The sequence below is a fragment of the Centroberyx affinis genome, unplaced genomic scaffold, assembly GCF_046629955.1.
Source record: "Centroberyx affinis isolate AG114_WGS23_722 - 3 ecotype Tasmania unplaced genomic scaffold, CSIRO-AGI_Caff_v1 ptg001012l_1, whole genome shotgun sequence".
Classification (NCBI taxonomy): Eukaryota; Metazoa; Chordata; class Actinopteri; order Beryciformes; family Berycidae; genus Centroberyx; species Centroberyx affinis.
Window position 1 is genome coordinate 665,993 of NW_027279574.1, and position 23,191 is coordinate 689,183.

The following is a 23,191-nucleotide window of genomic DNA, read 5'->3' on the forward strand; positions in this document are numbered from 1 at the left end:
TACCTTCACCCGACGCACAATAGGCCTACCCGACACACACATCGCCATCGTGCACGAGCAGATCCGTTTCCTCAGCAGAAAACCGTCCGTTTCTCCAACTTGCCGAATCCGCTATTTAAATAGCAATGCGCCAAGGTGCAAGCGCACCTGGCTCTTAAAGGGAATGGGAGATGACACTGATTGTTTGAGTTCATGTTACGCCCAAAACACACCTATGATTAATTAAGGGACTCAGTACAACCCCTTTGCGCCTTGCGCCTTACTTTGCGCCCACATTGTGTGTCGTTTAACTAGCAATTTGGATTTTGACACGCCCTAAATGCACTTGCGCCATGCGCTTTAGACCATGCGCCATGGATCGTTTAAATAAGGCCCTTAGTCTACTTAATGCGTTGAAATTAGCTGCATATGCCTATATAACCCCACAACTGTTTACAGTCCATTTTGTTGCTTTATTTGTTTTTCATGATTTTTATTGCCTGCATATTTTATTTTCTAATTTTGTGCTTTCCCTGCTGTATCGTATTACTTTTGCTCCCCACAGAGATCATTTTATCTCAAAGCACTGCTGCAGTTTCCAAATACTTTTACAATCGTAGTCGTATTCATGTGACACCTTTAGTGGCGTCCAGGACGGGCCGAGCCGCGGACTTCCAACTTTGTGAACGTGCCAGGGCTGGTGAGCAGCCAGGTAGAGGGCAGGCGAGACAGAGACGTTTATGTGTGCTGATGGAGAGCTGACGCCAGGCGTCACGGCCAATCGGGGGCGGGGGATCTCCTCAGGACAGGGGCGCCCCGGCCTGTCCGTCTGTCTGAGGAGGGCTGACAATGTGCAACTCACCTGACATGGGCAGCGAGTCCTTGGGGAAGCTCAGCTCATCCTCGGCCACCCAGGAGAAGTTCCAGTAGCCTCTAGGAATGCCAGCAGCGGTCCGACCAGCCAACGGTTCACCTGCAAAACAGAAAATACACATCTTACTATCATGACCATGCGCGGCACAGTTGTCCTTGTCCCGGGCCTTGCAAGAGACATAAGGTGGGAGGAACAAAAAACAAAGAAGACATTATTGAAGTGCTTAGGCATTTAATTGAATAATGATTGTTCCTTGCTGTGTTCATTTACACTGGCTGGTTGCCATTGATTTGGCATCTAAGTGTCCATGCTGTGGAGCCCTGTGTCTGGTAATCCAACTCACTCCTGTTATTTATACTGTAGACCACACATGCCTGCTGTTTGTTTTTATGTTCTTTGTATGTGGCTTTTGACTCAATTCCAACTACGTCTCCTTCTCAAAATGACATCCACAATGGCTCCACTAGCATTTTATTTTTGTCCATAAATACTGTTGTGTGATCTTACACAGTCTTCAACCTCCTCATTCCCATGCAAAGCCCTTCCCACTGGCAGCTTCACTGCCTAATAAACTAGGGGAAGCCTGAAAGAGCTTGGTAGGGGTTGATCTCGGGTGAAAACCTAATATCTCAGCTGAAATTAGGATCTCTGTGTTAATATTGAAATATGGAGGGTTCTTTCACCTTATTGCTCAAAATGATCGAAAGCATTATCAACCTGTGCATTTCTAAGTCAGTGCAATGAAGCATCTACTGCGCTGGCACTGCAGATTAATATCTGTAAAAACTTGAGCGGTGACACAATGCACTTCAGGCATAGTTAAAAAAGTCTGAAGGCCCATATGAATTGGTTATTGGATATCAATAGACCGCATAATTACCTGAGGACAGGTTTCTCTGATTTTGTTTGACTCTTTCTTCACCTTCTAAACTCAGAGACTAATTATTGTGAGATCGAAGTCCGATGCTGTAAAGGAGATGCAACAATACTCTCACTCTCTCTCCCTGTCCTCAGTCCATGGATAATTAGCACACAGTCACAGACCAATACACTGCTCCCTTGGAAGGAGCCTCCTGCATAAATCCCATAGTCATTTCAAATGAGCCTTAAAGGGACATTGATCGTAAATGCTGCCTTTCATAACACTGAACAGAGCACATTCTGGCATCGGACAAAGAAGACACACCATTCACTGTTTATTCTGCTTCAATATGAGTTCCAATGACATGAAAGAGATGATCAAGAAGATTTTTTTTTGTTTTTTTTGAAGATCATGAAAATGCTCTCCGTATTTTTTTTAGAAGGTCCGTAAAAGAATGAATTTCAAAATAATGACGTTAGAAAAATACAAAATTTGAAACTTCATTAGCTGAAGTATTGTCATAAATGGGAATAATAGCTAAAATAGTACTCTTATCCAAGGTCTTAACAGCCGCTTCTAACTCTCTGCTAGCTATTGACCTTTCCTGCCTCTCTTAACAATGTGTCTATTTTTATCACATCACAGTAGGATCTCTACTGCCTTTCACAAAAGTAAATGAAATGATTCTTATACTCCTGAGGTATACAAATGCACATAGCAACAGAGTATACTACCCATATAGGAGGTTTGAGTATAGCACCATATTGCTCAAGGGTACTTCATCAGGGCTGGGCCTTAGCTAAAGGTGCAGTGCCACACATTAAATGATAATCGGCTGTCAACATGATCACCATCTGAGCAACTGTAGGGTGACAATAATGGTGATAATCAATCTGTAAATATCTTCTCAGCTCCAAACAGCAGTGAGATCAGAGATACTTCTTGCTGTCAGTCCTGCCGGTAAAAATACTCAACTGCATTCACAGTTTCGTCATCATAACAGAAACTCAGCATTCCATAAAGTGTATTTGACATTTATTTTCTATTCAAGTGTCATGCACTCTGCACACCGTACTACATCCATACATCATGTTGCGACTGTGTACAACATACAAACTCTAGTATAACACATTCAAAGTAGGTTGACTTTTTTCATAATAGTCTAACCAAAAGAAATTAACAAAAAATTGGAGTCATTTTACTGTAAAGCACATTTTTCGGTTCACAAAGGGCAATAGAACATTAAATGAATTTCATTTTCAGTTCTCTCCAAAACATAAATTCTGTCCTCTGGTGTGCCATACAGACTATAAACAGGTAATAAACTTGAAGCCTGGAGCCTCCTTTAGGTAGGCATTAAATATTCTCAAGTTATTACACCAAACTAAAAGTAAATGTGTTTCCCTTTTTCTCTTACATTAAAGTTGAATTTAATCCAAATAATCTATAAAAGATTCTGGTGCTCTAACTGCAAAAACTTCTACTCCCACTTGCAAATCCTTGATCAGACTGGACTAGTAATAGGAGGGACATCATTGTGTTCCGAGATCAAGCGGGATCTGACTGCTATAATCCCATGCTGTATAACAGTATAAACATGTTAAGTAGCTGTCAGGCTACTAAATGTAACGCAGCACTAGAAGAGTTCATAATGCAAAAAAATTCAAAACTAGAAGCAAACTGTCAAAGAAAGAAATGATATATGGATACGATGGGTTTTTATCAGTAATATATCAAGTTCCTATGACAATTGAAAGGTGAAACTTGGTATGCAGCTAGTGAGCAATATGCAGTCCGTGTTTTTCTAAACCCATAATAAGCTCAAAAACACTGGAATATACATGTGCATGCAAATGCACATGTATATTCATGCAAATGTATTATGATTTTGTGATTACCATTTATATTAAACAATCAAACAAAGAAAAATCAGTAGCCATCTGGAGAATTCTGTCTTCAGAAATCATATGAGTTCTGAGATTAAAAAATTACTGAGGGTCATCAGACCATACTAGTATGAATAGTGAGTTCTTTTTTCCTTTTAACCAACCAAAGCAACCATGGTATTCATCATAGTGATAATCACTGACTCAACAAACAACAAAATGACCAGATGAGTATAACTCTTTATACTGGGAATATATACTTTAACGCTGGGAAGCGCTGGGAAAGTGGATTTGAATCACCGTTATTTTCCCCTGATGTCACAGTTGAGTATCTTTTTAGCCATTCACCAAGGTTTGAAAGAGCAGAGCGGCCATTTATTGGATATAAACACTGTTTCTGAAGAGGTAGCTGAAGTGTATTTAGCTCTAAATCATGCAGGGGAGGGCATGGATTTGCAGTTTTATCCGGAATCACTTATTTAGGCAAATGAACCTGCGATACATCAAACATAAACAACCCCTCATGGATACTTTTACTAGCGGGGGAAAAAAAATAAAGGAAAAAACAAACTTCTAGTAGTGATTTGATGTTGTTGAAACAGTGGCTCATGGAGGAGCAGGTAGGATAGGACTAATACTGCCTTACATGTATAAACTCTTTGGTTTATTTATGGATGTACAGTATCTACAGATGTATCTATGTCTGACTGGCTATGGAAATGAATTTCTACCTTGAGGACAAATAAAACTATAATCTAATCTAATATAATCTAATTCAGTAAAATCTAATCTAATCTAAATGTAGTCTGCAAAATTCTGATACCATTGCTATGCAATATATTCAGCAAAAGACTGCTGTCCAGTCCACTGCACTGGAACAGAGCGCACAGTGTGACAGGAATTTATCAAGACAGTCAATGTGACAAAGGGATGATGAGGAAGTGTCAATAATTTACTGCCAGTTACACGTTATCATGTAAATTTACGCAGGATTTATGTATGTAAATAAAAATAAAAAAACTTTACAATGGCCTTATTCCAGTGTATTAATCTGTCTAATATTACTGTGTAGGTACTTGATGAAAATGTCCTTAATATATAATGTACTTACAATGATGTAACACACCATTAGAATGGCCTCATTAAAATGTTGTAAGCACAGATTTCAGTTTCCTGTGGCTTAAAGTTATATAAGGGTTTGGTTTCCCCATTAAGTCCTTACCAATGAGGATCAGAGTTCTAATAAGGTCATTAAAAAAAAGTTATCCATGGAAAAGGTTATTCTGCCAACCCCTCCAATCACACAATTAAGACATATACTCCTGTGCACACATTCAACACTTCATGTACCATTCAACTCTAAAGGAAAGAGTTTACCTCAGCCCAGTGAACAATCTAATTCTGCCCCACCCACACACTGAAACCCTTCAAATGCTTAGCGGATTGATCAATGAGGCTTGACTCAACCTGTCACTTAAACATGGCTACACATGAACGTACATCTCTCTCAGTCTCTGTCTCCCTTTTTGACTCTCTCTCTCTCTCTCTCTCTCTCTCTCTCTCTCACACAAAACACCCATACCTACATCTCTTTTTTTGAGATGAAAAGTGGATGGTCCCGAAGGATTGCAAAATCCTTAAAAATACAGGGGCACTAAAGCGTGAGGGAGAGAGTGGGAGAACAGCTCAAGAGGAGGGAGAGGAAAATAAACACTTTTGAGAGGACAGTAGTCTACATGATGTATGTGGTGCTTGTGGGCTTTGTTTCACGATGGTGAAACGATCCAGAAATGAAGTCAATTACCCATGAAAAGGGGAGGCAGGGGAGGTGTACAGGTAGTGGAACTGTCGCTCAACTCCTGCCAGACTGGGCAACTGTGGGGGGACTTCACTGGAGCGGCTGGGACTTTGAAATGTTTACACTGGGGCTAAATACCGATTTCTAATACGTCGGTCACAGTCGCTCTTCACTTGTGAGCTGTGCTGGGGTGAGAATATCAAGCTCGACAAAGATCCCGGCTAATTAAAAGGCAAATGAGGAAGCCACCCATTTGCCCCGTTGGATTTTCATACTCCTTAGACCTCTGCATCACAATTGTCTTCTTCTTTTTGCCCATTAATTAAAGATTTACCTTGGGATACATACATTACTGCCTTAATAAATTGATTACCTGTCCGGCCCAGTGACAGGTCATTAAATGCTCGTCAAAGTCTGACGGCACCAAGTCAGGCGGCCGAGGCCTGGAATTGGCTGCTCCGCTCTCCGTCACAAAGGAGCGCATCGATTTCCATCAGGGTAGCCCTGACGTCTGCTAAGCGCTCCGACTTTCATTAAGAGCTTCACAGAATTCCACACACGTCCCCCCACCCCACCCCACCCCACCCCCACGTTCAAAACACGTGGCACGCGTGCACACACACTTTTCACCTGATCCCAACTTCTAACTGGAGACCTCTACTCACAGAGCCAAGGCACTAACCTCTTCTCCACTGAAGCCCTCTTTAAGCCGCAGTAAATGGGTAAACGTAGGCCCTATGATGGATGGTTAATACGTCACATTTACATTAATAGCAGTTTTACATTTTCCTGAGGCTGAAGTCTCATTCCGAATGACTAGTATCCAAGGTTAAATGGGGTTAAATAAAAAGAGGGAACTCCAAAATGTATTGAGGGAAAAGTACACATATTGTAAGATTTCCCCCTACCATGGTTGTTGTTGTTAGCTTTAAGTGGGGGCTTATGTTGATTCTAAGAGGATCACTGCATTTGTCATACAGTGTTGGTACATGAGAGATTTTTTTTTTGGCATAGACCTTGTCTTGTAAACAAGTGAGGATTTTGGTTTAACTCAAGGATGCAGCATATTAACTCAGAGTGCTGCCTGTAAAGCCTAACTTAAGGCCTCCAATGCTAATGCAACGTCTTTATTCTAGAAAGAGGCTATCTCAGCAAACTGCCTTTTCCCTCTTGGACAGCTGTCATTGAATTTTAAAGACAAGACGACTGCATGGATGTCATCCTGCAGACATTTCTCAAATACATTTTTGAAATAAAATTGAATTGTGGTCAAGAGAATACAATGCTCAGATCACGAGTGTACATCTTAACCCCTCTGGAATGGAGGCCATTTGAAACAGTGATATTTCAATACTGAAATTCATTATGCCTTTCTGTTAACTTACTTTGGAAGTTTAAAGCATGGCTAAATGAGGTTGTATGGTAATGAACCTTGTAAAGAACTGTTGCTCTAAGTAATTATTGTGTCAAATTGACATAATATAGGCTATCTCATTTGATGAAATACCAGTCATTTGTTGCAAGTTGACAGTGCTTCAGATGCTCCCCTTGGTAATCTATTGTATGTTCATCTGACAAGTGTACCCAGAACTCAGAGGAAAATCAAGCACTATTGTGTCTCTGAAGGGGAACACCAAATGATTCTATCAGAGAAATGGATCATAAGGCTTCTATCTGAAAAACCATTAACCATGGGAGCAAAGTGCTGTGCGGTGACAATGAAGATGTCAACTGGGCGTGACTGATGTTCATTCAAAAAAATTATTTTGTCTTTGTACACTGATGCCCCTCTTTTCTTGAAACTCTGGTACACCCATTTTGCTCTCACACATCATAACACATCTATACTTACCAGGCAGCAGTGTAATTGGAAATCGGCGTCGCAAATAATGCATAGAACCGGTTCATTCAAGCCTATGGAAGGGAAGTCACGGAAAATGCGCCAAATTCTCCAGTCTCATCTCATTTGATATGCTGGGTAAAATGTTTCATTGCCATGGGGTGTCTCATCTAATGATGGAAGCACTAATTTAACAATTAATTATGCAACATGCCTCTCTTTTCACGGAGATGTTTGTTGTGTTTGGCCCACTGTGAGCCTCTGCGTTTCATATTGTAGTAGGGCAGGGAGCTGACAAAAAAACGGTGATTCTCATTGTTCATTGTGGCCATAGCAGCACTACAGAGGTGGGACAGCTTGTGATGCTCTGCAGTCAGACCGCTCTTGTGACACCCTAGATCGATCTTGATGGCATTTGAGAAGGTGTATCAGCTGCTTGCCACAAAGCCTCAGCTACACTCCTGACCTAGCTGTGGTGATTCTCTCCCCCTCGAATTTACTGCTGTATACTGAGAGCGGCGCCAATTTCCTCTCCATTCTCGACACCATAGCCCACAAAGCCACCGAGTTGAAACATGACTGCCCCCTTTATCAGTGGCCCTTATTCCACAAGTGAATTTCTCATACATTTTCTCTATAGACATTTCAGAAAATCCCAATAATGTATTTTTTTTTTAAGAAAGAATGAATTTCTCATCCCATACAGCATAGCAAGTGATGTCATTGATTCCCTTTCCATTTTCAGAAGTGATACTAAATAATGTATGACACAATCAGATTTTACTGGGGGACCCTATACAGAGATCCCGGGTATCATAATCCAGAAAACCAATACATATGAGCAATGTAATGCATGCACCTGTGTTATATAGCCAACTACATTACTGTTTTCACAGAGAATTTCAAAGTAAGATGTCTGATCTTTTCTTACATCTACTGCCTGATGATCTTCCTTATTCTATATAAGAAAGAACTGTTCACAGTGTCCTTCCCATTAAATCACTAGCACCTTTTGGCCTATGCACTGATGTATGGGCACGCACACACACACACACACACACACACACACACACACACACACACACACACACACACACACACACACACACACACACACACACACACACACACACACACACACACACACACACACACACGTTACTTTCCATCTGCTCACTTCAAAATGGAAATGCAAGGCTATTCAGTTATTGCCTTATGCAAGTATATATGAGAGAGAGGGAGAAAGAGGATATTACATTGTAGAGGGAGATATATTTGCATTGGCTGTAGCTAGCTGACATTTAATTTCTTGTCTTTTTTCCCTTCACAATTAACTTTCACTCAGAATACTGTGGCCATAGCAAATGGCGAAAATCAAAATGACTCACTTTAATTTAATATCAAACACAGAGTTAGGTGTCTCTGAGATCATAAACTGTTGCACACATTTGATATAAAATTATTTCAATGACAATAAGTCCTGATTATCGACTTGATTTGAGATGATTGTTTTGAACCACTGTTTCATGTTTTTAGCAAGAGAAAAATTATTCTACGCAACAGTTTAACAATCTCTCCATTTCTCTGTTTGACAACCGTTAGTTCACTCTGGCCTGGCTACCAACCATGTGCAACTTTGAAGCTGGGAATGTTTCTATGGTAACAGTGACCTGTCCAATAGTTAATTGTGAGTTCCCACAACAGCTCATGGTAAGCCTATGTCACATAAAATGTTATGGCTAATAATCAAAATGCCTATGGGAAAAATCAATGGGAAAATTACTTCTGTAACTCGATGTTTGAGCTGTATACATTTAACACAAGACAGTTCACTCAGAGTTTATCATCTCTCCCTTAACTTCAAAGTGTTTGACCATGATGTCAGGGAGTTTGTATTATTGTATCATCAAAGCACCTGCCAAAGAAGAGCTGAACTTAACTCATTCATCGAATGAAGCATGGATTAGTTTTGAAGCTCCTTTATTACCCAGGACAGAACCAACATGTTAGTGTTTGTAAGTTGAATGAACTGGCCAGTTTGATATTTCATGCACATATGAATCATTCATCAAAGGGCAAGTTTCAAAGCCCACTCTGGATGCACCGTGCACAAGGGATGATAATCATAAAGGTGAAAACAGTTTCCTATGTATTGCACTGAATGAGCTATTACCTCTTTGTAGGGCACAAGATCAGAAGTGCCTTTACTGTTTTCATTCTCAAGGACCTCCAATATGGCTGCCAGAGGGTGCCACCTGAAAGCCCTCCATATAGCAAATACATTGGATTGACTGATGACTGATGACAACTCAGTTATGAGTCCCAACTAATGCTCATATCCGGTTGCAGCTGAAGCATCAGCTTGATTGACAGCTGACAGGGATGTTATTGTTATCTGGAGGCATTTTTCCTTATGTGGTATACATAGCACCATCTACTGCAAAGTGTGAAACACAAATCAATACTCAAATACAAATCAATCACTAGAAATGCAGTGTCAATGGCATTTCTGCCAACACCAATGATTACACATCAGCAATGTTTTCCTCATGCATTGATGTGTACCACAAATCATTATCTACTTAGCTCTGTAAGAGTCAGCATTTTATTTAGGGAAAGGGAGAAAAAAAAATCATATGCTGTAGCTTACATAATAAAGTGATGTAGCCTAATGAGAGGTAATCACGATTCGAAAATGTCTCTGATTCGTGTCTAGTCTAAATAAAACACAAATGCACAAAAATATTTCAAATGTTTGAATGGAGTTAAGTTGATCTAGTGCAGTTCTATACTGTATGGTACGGCAAATTCCCATAATGGGTTTAAATAGGCAGATGAGAAAACACCCAACTTTTATTCTCCCTTGGGTCATGCAATCATACAGTGTCTGTTCAAATACCTGAGACAGGGAAAGCAGGAAGGCTGGCCATCAATGAATTCATCAAAATGTCTTTCCCACTGGAACAAAGCAGCCTGCTAACAAACGAGTGCAGCTAGATCACCAACAGCATACATCAAAAGGATCTGTGTATCCTTTGATAAATTCAAATGATCTGACAGACTAATTTCATGATGCTAAACACTCTGTTGCAACGGCAACGGCAGTGATAACAGTAGGAGTGATAATCATCCTAATGATGATGATGAAGAGCGCTGTGAAAAGATGTAAGCGTCCTTCTATGATTTGAACCCTGGGGGTACCTCACCAACAAAAAACAGATTCATTTAAGTTTCAACCAGTATACTACACTACTGCAAAAGTACAAACAGCTCACCAATATTTTGAGTAAGTTCTGCCAAAATAATTAAAAAGGGAAAAGTAAAATGTAAAAAAAAAAAAAGTATAACTGAAATGTGCTGAGCTTGGTATGATTACTGTACATTTGAATTAAGTGAACATTACATATTCTGCTTTGTGTATGCAGAAACTGTATCTCAATAAAACTTGGAAACTCAGTAAAAAATAGGGGGAGAACTGAGTGTGGCTGAGGCTTTTTGCTGTTGGAAAACAAGTAAGCTATTTTGGTATTTGAGCAGTGAGAGAGGCGAGAGGTGACATGTTAAACTTTAAACTCCCACCCACAAACTCCCACCTACACATTCCCTCTCCCATGTCCTCCCATTAATTTAGAAGATTGACTTTCACATTCTGTTGTTTTTGAGTCGGTAATAGTGTGTTAAAGAATAATGGGAGCATCGTGGCTTGCTGGCACTCTATTCTTAGACGGCGTTGACAATTTTGACATATCTTTGCTGCAAGTCACGGATCAAGCGAGAAAACATTTATGAGGAGATACTCAAAAATCCACACCACTGTCTGGTCTGACACCGACAGTCACTCTAAATTGCAACAATGTCAAGCCACAAATCAAACACTGCCAAACAATGCCAGAAAAGGATCGTCTCTCTCTCTCTGCCCCTTGAAACTTTGCAATGTCTTTGCTACTGTCGCATGCATTCTGCACACAAAGGCTGCATAGAGTGGACTAACAAACACTATCCATCAATAAAGAGCCGGTGCTGTATGAAAGTGGACGTGATTTACCGCAACGCCTCCCCACTCCCCCTATAATCACTGCAGTTAATGTAATGCGGGCAGGCTTTTAAAAAGTGAAACGGCACTCTATAAATCTGGCCTGTCTCTTGACCTGCCATCGCTCCTTCCTCTCTTGTTTTCACCAATTTCTGCACTGCACTCTCTCTCTCTTTCTTTCTTTCTCTCTCTCTGTTCCACAAGTACAAGCAGTCACACACACACACACACTAACACACACACATTCCCTGTTTTTTTGTGGCAATCAGTCCTCCCACCTCCCTCTTCAAACCAGCAATCTCTTTTTCTCCTTGAATTCTGTCTCTTACCAACTCCTTGTGCTTGCTTCTCCTCCACTACAGCAGGACAGCCACTACTAGTAAATCATCTCTGTTCCCTCTCAACAGTTTGTCCCTTAACATCGCCACCATTCAAGTGGGCGCCCCACACCTTGCTCTCCCCTCTTTCCCTTTGAGCCATTTTCTCTCTGTCAGTTTCCAATAAGAGAGCATATTCACGTTACACAGACATATATGAAAATTATGCAAGCCGGATGATATTATCATGATAAATTACAGTGTAATGGAGATTCATTGCAGAGAGAAAAGAGTACTACTACTTAGCCGTTTATTGTTCAACATTAGTATAGTAATTATAATTAAGGCAATGAACAGAGCATTCTCTTCAAGGGATAAACCAAATCTTGTTGAGATTGGGTGGTTTGTATCATATGTTGTGCAAACTTTACCAATCTCCTACATACTGTAAAACTGCCAAACTTGGCCACATAATTTAGGATTACCATCATCATTTAGCTTTAGAGCTGCTCCAAGTTCTCATTTTCTCACTTTTGAGATAACGCTAGTCACCTACTATCAGTCAAAATGGTGTATGCTGTCAACAAAGTGTTAGCATGGAGTGCTGCAGCGAAAATTCTACCGGGGACACATGGATTATTTTGGCATCTGTGTTCACATCACTTAACGGCTAAGTTGACCAATGTACCAATCTCTCAAAAACTCTGTATTCCTTTAAGGGTGTAAGAGACTATCTGCACTACCTGGTTAAGCCTGCAGGATGCCCCCACTTTGCATTAAATATTAATGCAAACATCCATTTCACACGGAAACAAGACAGTTGAAGTTGCCCACAGTCTGGGCCTGTCGTTAGGTCTGGTTTGTGCTACATTCCCGCTGATCTGAGTGGGAGTGTGTCTGTGACGTGTGTCAGGGGAGCTGTCATCCCACTGCAGCAGCTAGAGGAGGTACAGTATGTGTGTGTGTGTGTGTGTATGTGTGCATGCAGGCGTTGTGAGCTCATGTCTGTGTATCCTCATGCATATTTGTATCTCCTTGTACATCTGATATGTATCTGTGCAAATTTGTGTGGTGTGTAGTACATGCACTCTTAACAAAAAGGGCTCTATATCATACCAGAAAATGTTTCTTTAGGCCATACTACAACCCTTTTTGGTGCTATAAAGAAGCCTTTTAGAATGGTTTGTTGTAGCATGCTCAAATGGTTCTAATTAGAACTTTTATATTGCTGCAAAGAACCCTTTAAGACAGCATAGCGGCTTACGTATTTTGGATGCTAATTTGGCACACCCCCTTCTCAGCACAATGCAATGTCAATGGAAGTTTAGATCTAAGACGGGAACCTGGTGATTTGAAAGCAAACCAGGAACTTCTCTGAGCGTCCCCACCTGAATGAGCTGTATAATTCTGAAGTTGGGATAGAGAAAGACACATTTTGTTGTTGAAAATGGGCACATTTCCCCTTTATGAGCAAAATACAAAACTTGCTAAACAGCAGTGAGTGAATGAGTGCTCCGTTACCACAAAGGAAAACATTGTTAGATCTTTCGCCTTTGGTATCCTTTAGTATAAAGCAATCACAGACCGGTCGGGTTGGTAAACATGAGTGTGCTGTGTGCATCTTACTGACGTCATGTTATATGATTTCTGGGTATTGAAGAAAACAGTTACCTCTCGCTGCTAGTTGGGGCCGCCAATGTGCAAAAACCGCACTGTGCAGCTTTAACAAATCAGACGGGTATTTGAGTCTTTACAGTTCTATATGGAACCATTGCCCTTCCCCAAAGGCTCCTTGAACAATCCTTGTTTTTCTGTGTGTAGTGTAAATGGGATTTCTCATGAGTGTGTGCATTCGTCAATCTCTCCACGCAGTCTCCCCGGTATCGATCGGTCCTGCGGCCTGCTGCACTGTGCCTCGCATTAACGCTGACTGAATATGCATCCTAATTGATGGGGCTTCCAGGGCTGGCAGGGCACGCCCGCCCCTGCACAAACTCCCCCATTACCGTCAAGCACCGTCTCCTGAAAATATGAGGCAATCCAATTATCCTGGCAGAGAAGCCTGACCAGACTAGAGAAAAAAACGAAAAAAGATTAATCTGCCAATAATAATAAGAGAATTACTAGCAATCATGGTGAAATAATGGGTCTGGATTTGTCTCGGCATAGCAAAAGTAAACCTGATAGTTTGCTTTTTTATTGGATTTAGAGGAAATTGGGGATTTTTTGGGGGGTGGGATTACTTACATAAATAATGTCAATGCACATCGAAGGAAGCAAACCATGAGTTAGTTCTGCAAAAGCGCACAGAGTCACAAACAGTGTGAGCTAAAGCCACAGACCCACATTAAACAAGAAAATACGATAATCAGACTCTGCTGCATCCTCTCCATACATAGCAATTGCTATTGATGGAAAAACACGTACTTGTATGTACACACACAAACAAGCTCATGCTGTGCACAGCAAATGGCAAAATCAAAGCTTACGGGTCATACAAACAAGGGGGAAGCTTAAATCACAGTCTTTTCCGAACACGCCGTGATGTTCACATGTTATCTTGATCCCTCTCTATTTCCTGTGGCTACCCCCCCCCCTCCCCCCAGCCCCCAGCCCCACCTCCCCTCCCCTCCCCCCCTCACAGGCCCCCCCAGTAGGGCGCTGTGTGCTGTAACTCATCAGAGAGGAGACTAGGCACGGAGAAACACAATTACCTCACCTCCATCTGTCTGCATGTGAGCTCTCTCCCTCTATATCCACACACACTAAGCCGCCCTCTCCCCGTCAAAAAACACACACACACACACACACACACACACCCACACACAGACACACACACAGACACACACACCACCTCATCATCCATGGGGAAGCCACAAACCTCCAACCCGTGTGTCTTTGCCCTCTCTGTCTCACAGATTCAGGGCATCCCACTGTCATTACCATTATGCTGACCCCAGTCAAAGCAATCTAACCCACTCCTCGCATCTCTCTAAACAGCACCATCATCACCATCAACACAAATCACAGCACCTGACTGCTGGCTGCGTGGCGGCTGGGGCTATAATCCTGTGTCACCAGGGTTAAACATATTTGTGCAGCCTATGGGCCCTTTCAGCCACCGGTAATGTTGGTAACAAGTTGTAGTATTGCACAGGTATTAAGCCGTCCATAGGTAAATGGTATATTTAACACACCTTTTTGGCAGTTCTGTTGTACAGAGCCGGCCTAATGAAGACGTATGCCAAATGTGTTGTTTGCTGATTTTTTGCACTTGCAAGAGCAAGGATTATTGAACAAGTCAGCGTTTCAGCTACCTGGATCTTTACTTATAATATCACATTTTCTGGTTCTGATATTCTTGTGGATGTACTTTCTGAAGTCCAGAAGCCAATATTCACTACACAGTAGAACCTTTCTATTCCAAGTACTCAGGCAAGGTGCCAGTTCAGACTGTGTGAAACATTCATTGAAATATTACATTGAATTACTGGTCTAAATCTAGTGCAAAATGTTCAAATATTTACAGTATGCAAATGCATTTCAGAGCACTTTGGACAATCCAATTTCCAGTCGCAGTAAGATTGTGTTGGGTGTAGGAACAAGGAACCTGTGTACTGTAAAATAATATATTGTACAACTCTCCTTCTTTCTCGTTGTCCCTCTCTCTCTCTCCCTCCTTCTGCATCAATGCTACACTGAACAGGAAGTTCAGTACAAGGGCTTGAGTAGTTTAATGCTCATTAAAAACACATTAAAACCATTTAGTCCACCAAAATAAATAGAGGAGGCTGTAAGGTGCTGTGCCCTGGATCAATACCATGTCTCTTTGCTGTCCCTCACGCCTGTTGAGCTGTTGATGTGACAAAAGGGATAAATGATCTTTTAATAAAACCTTTCCGCTCACAGGGGGTCCTGAACCATTACTCCTGAGGTTCCCGATAAACAAGGTTTTCATGAATGAAGCAGAGGAGAAGGCTTCGTATCCATCCATTGATCAATATCTTCACATGAGCCGTGATTGTGGTTATTTTCAGAAGAAAATTGCCAATGATTGTGTGCGTGTGCATGTGTGTCTATGTTTGCGTGTGTGCATTTGCGCCTACATGCGTGTGCTTTTCATGTATGTGCTCACACACAAGCGACTTAACACATCAATCATCATGCTGACAACAGCAATAGTGACAAGCAGTCAGAAACAAATCCAGTGGAATTCCTCTCCGTCCCCAAGGCGCTGTGAATGCAATGCTGGGCTGAGAGTGGGGGGTGGAGGGTGGGGGGAAATAAGTGTAACATCACCTTGCTCAAGGGTACAGCCGGCACCGATCAATATCTGTGAGAATTGATGCCAAACAGTGGTGAGAGGGTACATATATATATAGCATGTGTACAGTGGCCCCTATGTTAAAGATGCACAGAGGCTGAGGATGAACACCAGCTCCCCCTGTTGTCTGGGAAGGAAAGGGCCTGTGTGTGCAGTGTTAAGCTTCTCAAATTAGAATGCTGATTTAGGATAACAAACTAGGTATGTTTAAATTTCACATTTTCCTGGACGATCACCCACTTCACAGTGTACTGATTGAACACAGAATCTGTTTCGGTGATAGGTTTGTTCTTCCCAAAATGTCATGTGTTCCCAGTGCAATGAAACTGTAGAATGATCATTATTATTTTTTTCTTATCCTGTCTGCTTAGTAAAGACATGGGTTGTTGTGCAGATGTGTGTGGGATTAATAAACTACTACTACTTTACTCGTAACTAAGGAGGCAAACTTGTCCCTGATCAGCTTGCATACTCCAGGATACTCCAAAGTATGATCGCCCCCTCAGCAAGTTCAAACATTTTTAAACTGTGTTCAAAGGTATTCCGTATTCAAAATATTTCATCTCTTTGCATAGAGTTTCAAATGTTTGAACCAGCTAAGTTACAGTATGCTCAACTTATTTTGCCTCGTAAATGGAAAGCTGCCGTCAAAATCTATTATTCAACTACAGTTTCACTCAGGTATGATGGAAGACAGACCGAATTTGGCTACGGAGCATTTAAACTTATTTTGTGAAAAATGTACGTTTCTGCCTCACAGACACCATCTTTTCACTGTAGACATCCAGCTAATATTTATGCCCTGCAGCACTCATAAAACCTCCACCCTGTCCTTGCACACCTTGGACCCATTGATGCGTTTGATGGGTGCTGCCTTCGGTCTGACATTATTTGGCTCATTTTTCATCTTTCTTGGTCTTTCCCTGCGCATAGCAACCTTAGACTGGGCTCCTGTGTGTGTCCACGTTAGTGTGAGTGTATGTGTGAGAGAGAGAGAGCGAGCGAAAACGAGTCAGAAAGGGAGAATGAAAGAGACTTCTCTAGATGCATGTGTGAATGTTGAATTCTGTGTGTGTGACTGTGCACTTGCACACTTCTGTGTTTGCCAGGACAGCAAGGCCAGCGACCAATATTTCACTCTAAGCAAACTGCCTTGAGGAGTGATAAGTGTCTCTCCCTACTTCCCCTGGTGTCTTTTGATTGAGGGACAGTTAAAATAACAACACTAGCCTTTGGCAGCACATATAAAGTGACAAATGTTTCCTGGAACCAAAAAAAAAAACCTGCAAGTGCCTCCATGCCAGCAAGTTCAACACCGCTGAATGGCATTCTGCATCGAGTGCCACAGCCTCAGCTCCTCTCCTCAGGTAGCAATTTTCATCGGGTTGCAGACAACAAAAGAAAAGGTGCTGTGCAATCCCATGTGTGTGTTTGACTGATGGACCACTGCAGCTGCAGCACAATGGAAAGGAGAGCAAATTGAAAGCAGGTAATCACGGACATTGGTAGTCCATTCTGCTTCTTGCACCCAAGAGACATAACTGGACAAATGGAGTGGAGGGCAGGGGAAATAATCAGAGCTGCTGTTGTCCCTCCCTTTACCATTAATCTGATATGGACCGGTCCCACAGTGGAGACTATCGGCTGAACTACTTTATTTGTGGAGGCTGGTTGCCTTCCTGGACTCTTTTATTCATGCAGTAATCACTTTGGACCTTCCAGTTCTTCCCCCAGCATTCAACGTACATTGTCTCTCCCTCCTTCGCTCCTCCTCATCGTACTCTCACTGTTGTCCGTTACATTAAAGATTGCCTGTGTTCGCTCTCGTGCGCGCTCTTCTCCCTCTCTCTCTCTCCGTTTCTCTCGCTCTCTCAGGTGATGCGGCAGGAAGGACAAAGGTCCTCCCACTCCTGCAGTTCATTTGTAATTTCGACGTTGCGGGGAGAGAAATGCGACCTAAGCGCCGGTGCAGTGATTAAGGCCATATTGACAGCTGAATTAATTCCTGATTGGCTGGCACAAGGGCGGCCTTGGTTACCCTGCCTCTTAGATAGAAAGCAATTCCCCTTAAAGATTTTCCTGCCCATTATTTTCCCACCCCTTCTCTCTCTCACCTATGAATTCTTTCTTTCTTGCTCCTTTTGCGGGCAAATTCGCTTGTTTTCCCCCCGACCAAAGGGCATCGAAGGTTGAGTCATATAATTCTACATTTGTCTTAGAAACGGAGAGAGACAGCATATGAATCACTTTTATGGCCCCCGGTGTGCATGAACCATTGTCGCCGCAGCCGCTATAATATCTTGTCATTCACACAACGCTGAATGCCACTGCACTGCTGCCACTTTCGCCGTGAGCACTTCCATGTTCCAAAGGAAGAAAATGATGACATCCCTCCTCGCAGTAATGATAACATTTGGAACACAGGACACGGGGAAGCCGGGTGGGAGATTGTCAGGCTGCCAGCCGCCGTCAGTCAGGCGCCGTCACCGAGCGACGGCACAATGCCAGGATGTCTGATGCCTGCATGCCGCTCTGTACCTGACAGCTGCCAGCACTGCCCAAAAGCCAGGGAGGAGTCAAGAGGGAAAAGTGATGGGGAAACGTCGTCTTTGAGGCGAGCTGCCATGTTTAGGCCCAGAGACGGTGAGGTGGGTGTCTGGTGTGGCGTGACGGTGAGCGAACGGCAGAGGCTTGTAAACACATATCCGCTGGAAAATGCGTGTACGTCGGGAGAAAAAACAGCCTGATTGGCTCGCGCGAGGACGCCGCAGTGAAGCGAACACAGTGAACGGTGAAGGTTTGAAATAGATTATCATACTGCGCATTCAAAAGTAACAGATTTATGTTGGTAGGAAGCTGTAATCAGATAAAGGATAAACAGGCCTTTGACAGACAGATGTACGGACACATTGAAACACATGCGCAGATACACGCCACACACACACACACACACACACACACAGATGCACATAAACACAAACATAGCAATCAGCGTCAAAATGAGATGCGTTGAGGTGCAGTGGGTTCATTCGTCTGTCATAACACAGTTTGACATGCCCAGCTGCAGAGCAAAGCGCCTTCCTTTTACCTGTTCCAATTACCAGGCTGACAGAGAGAAAATGGTGGCCCCCATTGCTGTTGTGGAAAAATTGAACTTACTCAAGCCCTGATTGAGCAAAGGTAAAGAGTTGGGTCTGAGAGTCAAAGAGTCTTTTAGGGATTCTTTTAAAAGACTAACTCAAGCATGTTTGAAGCCACTCAAAATCGATATTTTCTCAAAAGCCTCTCTGGACCTATACGCATGACTTGGTCTTTTAGGAAGAAAATAAAAAAAGCAACATCAGAAAATGCAGTGCTTCTTTGAACAAACTTCACACTGAAGGAAAAAAAAAACGAGAAAAAAACTGTTTAAGCCTGAGTAAACACTGCTGCCTGTCAACAGATACTTCACAAAACCTTTTGTGATCTATTTTCATAATTCATCAAGGGTGGTCTCCAAGGCTAAATGATTCATTTTGCAAAGTAGTTGATGAGGGACCATTAGACTGCATCTTCCTTTGAGTGTGTTGCAGAGAGATTACTTTATATTATGGAAATAAATTTCATTATGGTACATGACAGCAACATTCCCATTTTTATTATACATTATATCTGAAGGTCTAACCATTAACAGACCTCGAGATTGTAGACAATACATAATAGAAGAAAACTGTTAAAATATAAATTGCCCTTGCTGCACCGACTCCCACTATCCTCATTTGCTAATCCCTTTACCATTTAGCAACTCACTATGAGACCTCAACTCTTTTTGCAGAGGTGAACTTGCATCGATTCGAGTTCCACTCGGTAAAAACTTTGAATACAAAAGTACAGCTCAGCCAGGTCAGCTGAAGCATAATAAAAAGCCTAGATGTCCTTCAGAGTCTGTGCTTATTTTTCTCCCCTAACTTCCTCCATCACTTCCTCCATGCTTGTCTGCCTTTTATCTCACTGTGTTTTCTGGGTGCAGCACATCCGCTCTAAAATCTGTCCATGTCAAGCCCTCATTGCAAAGTCAGCATGGGAAACTGTGAATTCATACAGTATAGCACTGTGTGGCACTAAGAGGATTCAGACAAACTGGCTTTGTTGTTCGTTTGGAGACCTTACTGAGTGTGCATGTGCATTTTCAAGTCAACACCTTTGATATGGCAGAGGATGTTCAAGCTTCTCTAACCATAAACTCACAATCAAGCCCAAGCTATTCAGTTATTTGTTATATGTTACAAATATGTGTTTGGTGTCTCAAGTCTTTTTTCACAATTTTTCAGCACTTAAGAGTGATTGCACCTAAAGATAATGGACATGAAACTAATAGCTTTAGTTATCTGCCTCTATTTTGACATGAGTCACAGTCAGAAAATGCATATTCACTTTTAATATTGACAAAGCAGTGAGTTAAAGTGTGGAAATCAAGGGGATCTCAGCAGCAGGCTGTAAGTTGCTGACAAATGCAATGCAATATGAGTTTCACATGTAGGAAATCCAGCAAAATTAAAGGAATTAATCATCCACATTTGTTCCAATATGTGTTTGGCTGCATGATTTATATGCTGAATCTGTTACAGGGAAATGAGCAAATCTTAGTTCTGCGTGTTTGCAAAGCTTTCTGTTTACTTACCATTCAGCAAGAATTTGAGAGTAAACAACATGCAGATGTAGGAATTTAAAAATGTGCTAAACTGATACTTTACACAATAACATGCCTGCTCCCAAACTGACTACTATCTTCTGTAAGATAGTATGAGCACACAGACATGACAAATGTCCGTGGATTATTGCTGCACCAGCAACTTATCCAGCATACAACAACCCACATGAGAAAAAACAGAAAGTCTAGACACTTTCTCCCAACGATGACACATTAAAACAATCACAGATTCTGTTTGAAGAAACATCCTCCAGGACCAGTGAGCACGACGCTCCTCCCTCTGTGCATTTAAATCAAGCTTGGTGTTTACTGAAGCGTGCCCAACTGACTTCCCCCTGTCCTTGGCACCGGCGGTGGGTCTCCCTTGCCGGGAAGCGAACACACAGTCCAACCCTTGGGTTAGCGCTGCGCCACCTCCCCAGCCGCCTGCCTCTTGCCAGGCCTAACCGCCACCATCTGACCGCCTTTTTATGCCAGGGAAAGACAGAGTCCGCCGCTCGCTCCGCCGGGGAGACCGAGTCCTCTGTGAGCGTCGCTAGGTAAAGCGGCCCCGACGCCCTCTCGCCAGCCTTAACCCTCTGACTTGTCAAACAAATTGCTCTTAGCAGCTGTTCCCCAATCTGCCTGCTGGGCTGAGTGTTGTGCGCTGCCGCCACCGCCGTGCCCCAATTCCCCCCACTGCTGTGTTTCTGCTCAGACGCCATAAGGACGGCCATACGCGCAGCACCCGTCACCACAGTTGAAGGAAAGGACCTCAATTGCGATTACCAAGTGGTGGCGAAATTACATATCCTGTTATTATTCATCTAAATGGAAAAATCATGCGGCAATTCTGTACTGTAATTTCTGTCAGGAAAGTATGTGCTTCAGCTGCCGCAATTTGTGCAAAGTGTACAGTCCTATACTGGTTTGTTTTATGCATCTGTGGAAAATTGCTACACAATTGAGGGGCTGGGATCTAAAATAGCACCTTTTACAATATTCAACCCCAGAGATATAAAATAGCAGCTAATCATGACAAATGGCAATACTGATAGCACACTCTGTGGATCAAAAGGGTTTTGCCGGGTCACAATGGACAACGGGCGAGTTGAAGGACCGTTTGTTAATAAAACCAAACAAAGGAGTTTTTTTTCAAATGGTGCTACAGCGCTTCCAAGGATTTTTCTTTTGTTGATGCTATAATGGAAATGTTCTACAATGACCGGTGATGAGGAATAAAGGGCGTGATGGAGGACTAAATCTAAAATGTAGCCGAAACCAGCCCAATCTTTATTTTATGATGCATTTTAATGAGGTCCCCGAAGGATGCAAGACTATCTGTCTAGCATTCCATTCTACCACTCCAAGACCCCAAAACAAACTCACTTCCCTTAGTGAAGGCCTTTCCAGCTGTGTCCCATTTCACTCTATCTCCATCTTATCCCACACTATCTTCAGGCCTTTTTCTCTCGCTCCTGTTCGTTCTTGCACTGACCTTTCCTCCTCGCCTACCCTATCCAAAATCCCATCTCTCCCTCCACCTCATTCTATCTATTTCTCTTCTTCAGCATCACCCCCCCATCCCCCCGCACTTCCCACCATCTTTTTCCCATTTCCCATCTCTTCCTAGTCCTCTGTCTCACTGTATCTTCTTCCCAATCCCTCCATCCTCTTCAACTGTTAACAGCACAGGCAGTTTTTTTCCCCCTCTGATGGTTAACCCGACTAGGGTCTTAATTGCGATGGCTTTCAGTGTGGACTGGTGCCCGGGAAGAACAGGTGCTTAACGTTTAGCGGTGTTTCACATCGGAGGCTGCGGACAGAGGGGAGATCCCCCCCACACACACACACACCCGGCCGATCTAATGGCCCTCAGCCGGGGGTGAGTGATGATGCGCTAAAGATTTCCTGGCAAGGTGATCGACCTGGCGGCGTCCCTATTTGTCAACAGTACACTAGCGGCACAGGAAGGGGGGAGGCTGGAGATGTAATTACTCTGATGCCCTCTAATTTGGCCTTTATTATCGGTATTATTCTATATGGCATTTTATTAGTTATGAATGATTTTTGGATATCCTGGAATTTATAACTTTGCTCATTAGGATCGCAGACAAAAATAACTACAGAGAATAAGAAAAAACATGTCACAAAGTTTATGCAAATCTCTAATTAGGCTGAGAAAACATGGGCTGATAATTTGGGTATTGTTTATTGGGGCCTTTTTTGGTAAAAAATCATCTGTTTAATTAATGACTGTTCTGACAGGGCCTCTTTATAGTCCCTACAAAATATTTTTTGTGCTAAAAAGAGAAAAAGGCTTGATTATGAACCACGTCTACCTCTTAACTGTCAAGACAAATACACTTGAGGGAGCCAAACAAACATGTCAGGGGCGCACAAGGTCCACATGGATGGGAGAGGAACAGTGAAAATAACATCTTGGTGCAAACATAGTAAAAAGTTACCAAACATAACACCAAACTGCTTTGAGCATTCCTAGTCCTCCATACTGGTAAGCGCAATGTGGGCTTTCATGTTGTTACAAGGGATTCCAGCGGCTTGAGCCCAGAATTAGCTCCGAATGAGCATATGTCAGCAAGCCATGA

At 42.4% G+C, this 23,191-nt stretch overlaps 1 protein-coding gene across 1 annotated transcript in view; it reads right to left on the reverse strand.

The window, feature by feature from the left end:
• alk (ALK receptor tyrosine kinase) overlaps positions 1-23,191 on the reverse strand; it is a 309,324-nt gene that overhangs the window by 189,171 nt on the left and 96,962 nt on the right. Inside the window, exon 2 of the mRNA XM_071522627.1 lies at positions 842-952. Within this exon, the coding sequence (XP_071378728.1) occupies positions 842-952 (111 nt within the window). The remainder of the gene's footprint in view (positions 1-841; positions 953-23,191) is intronic.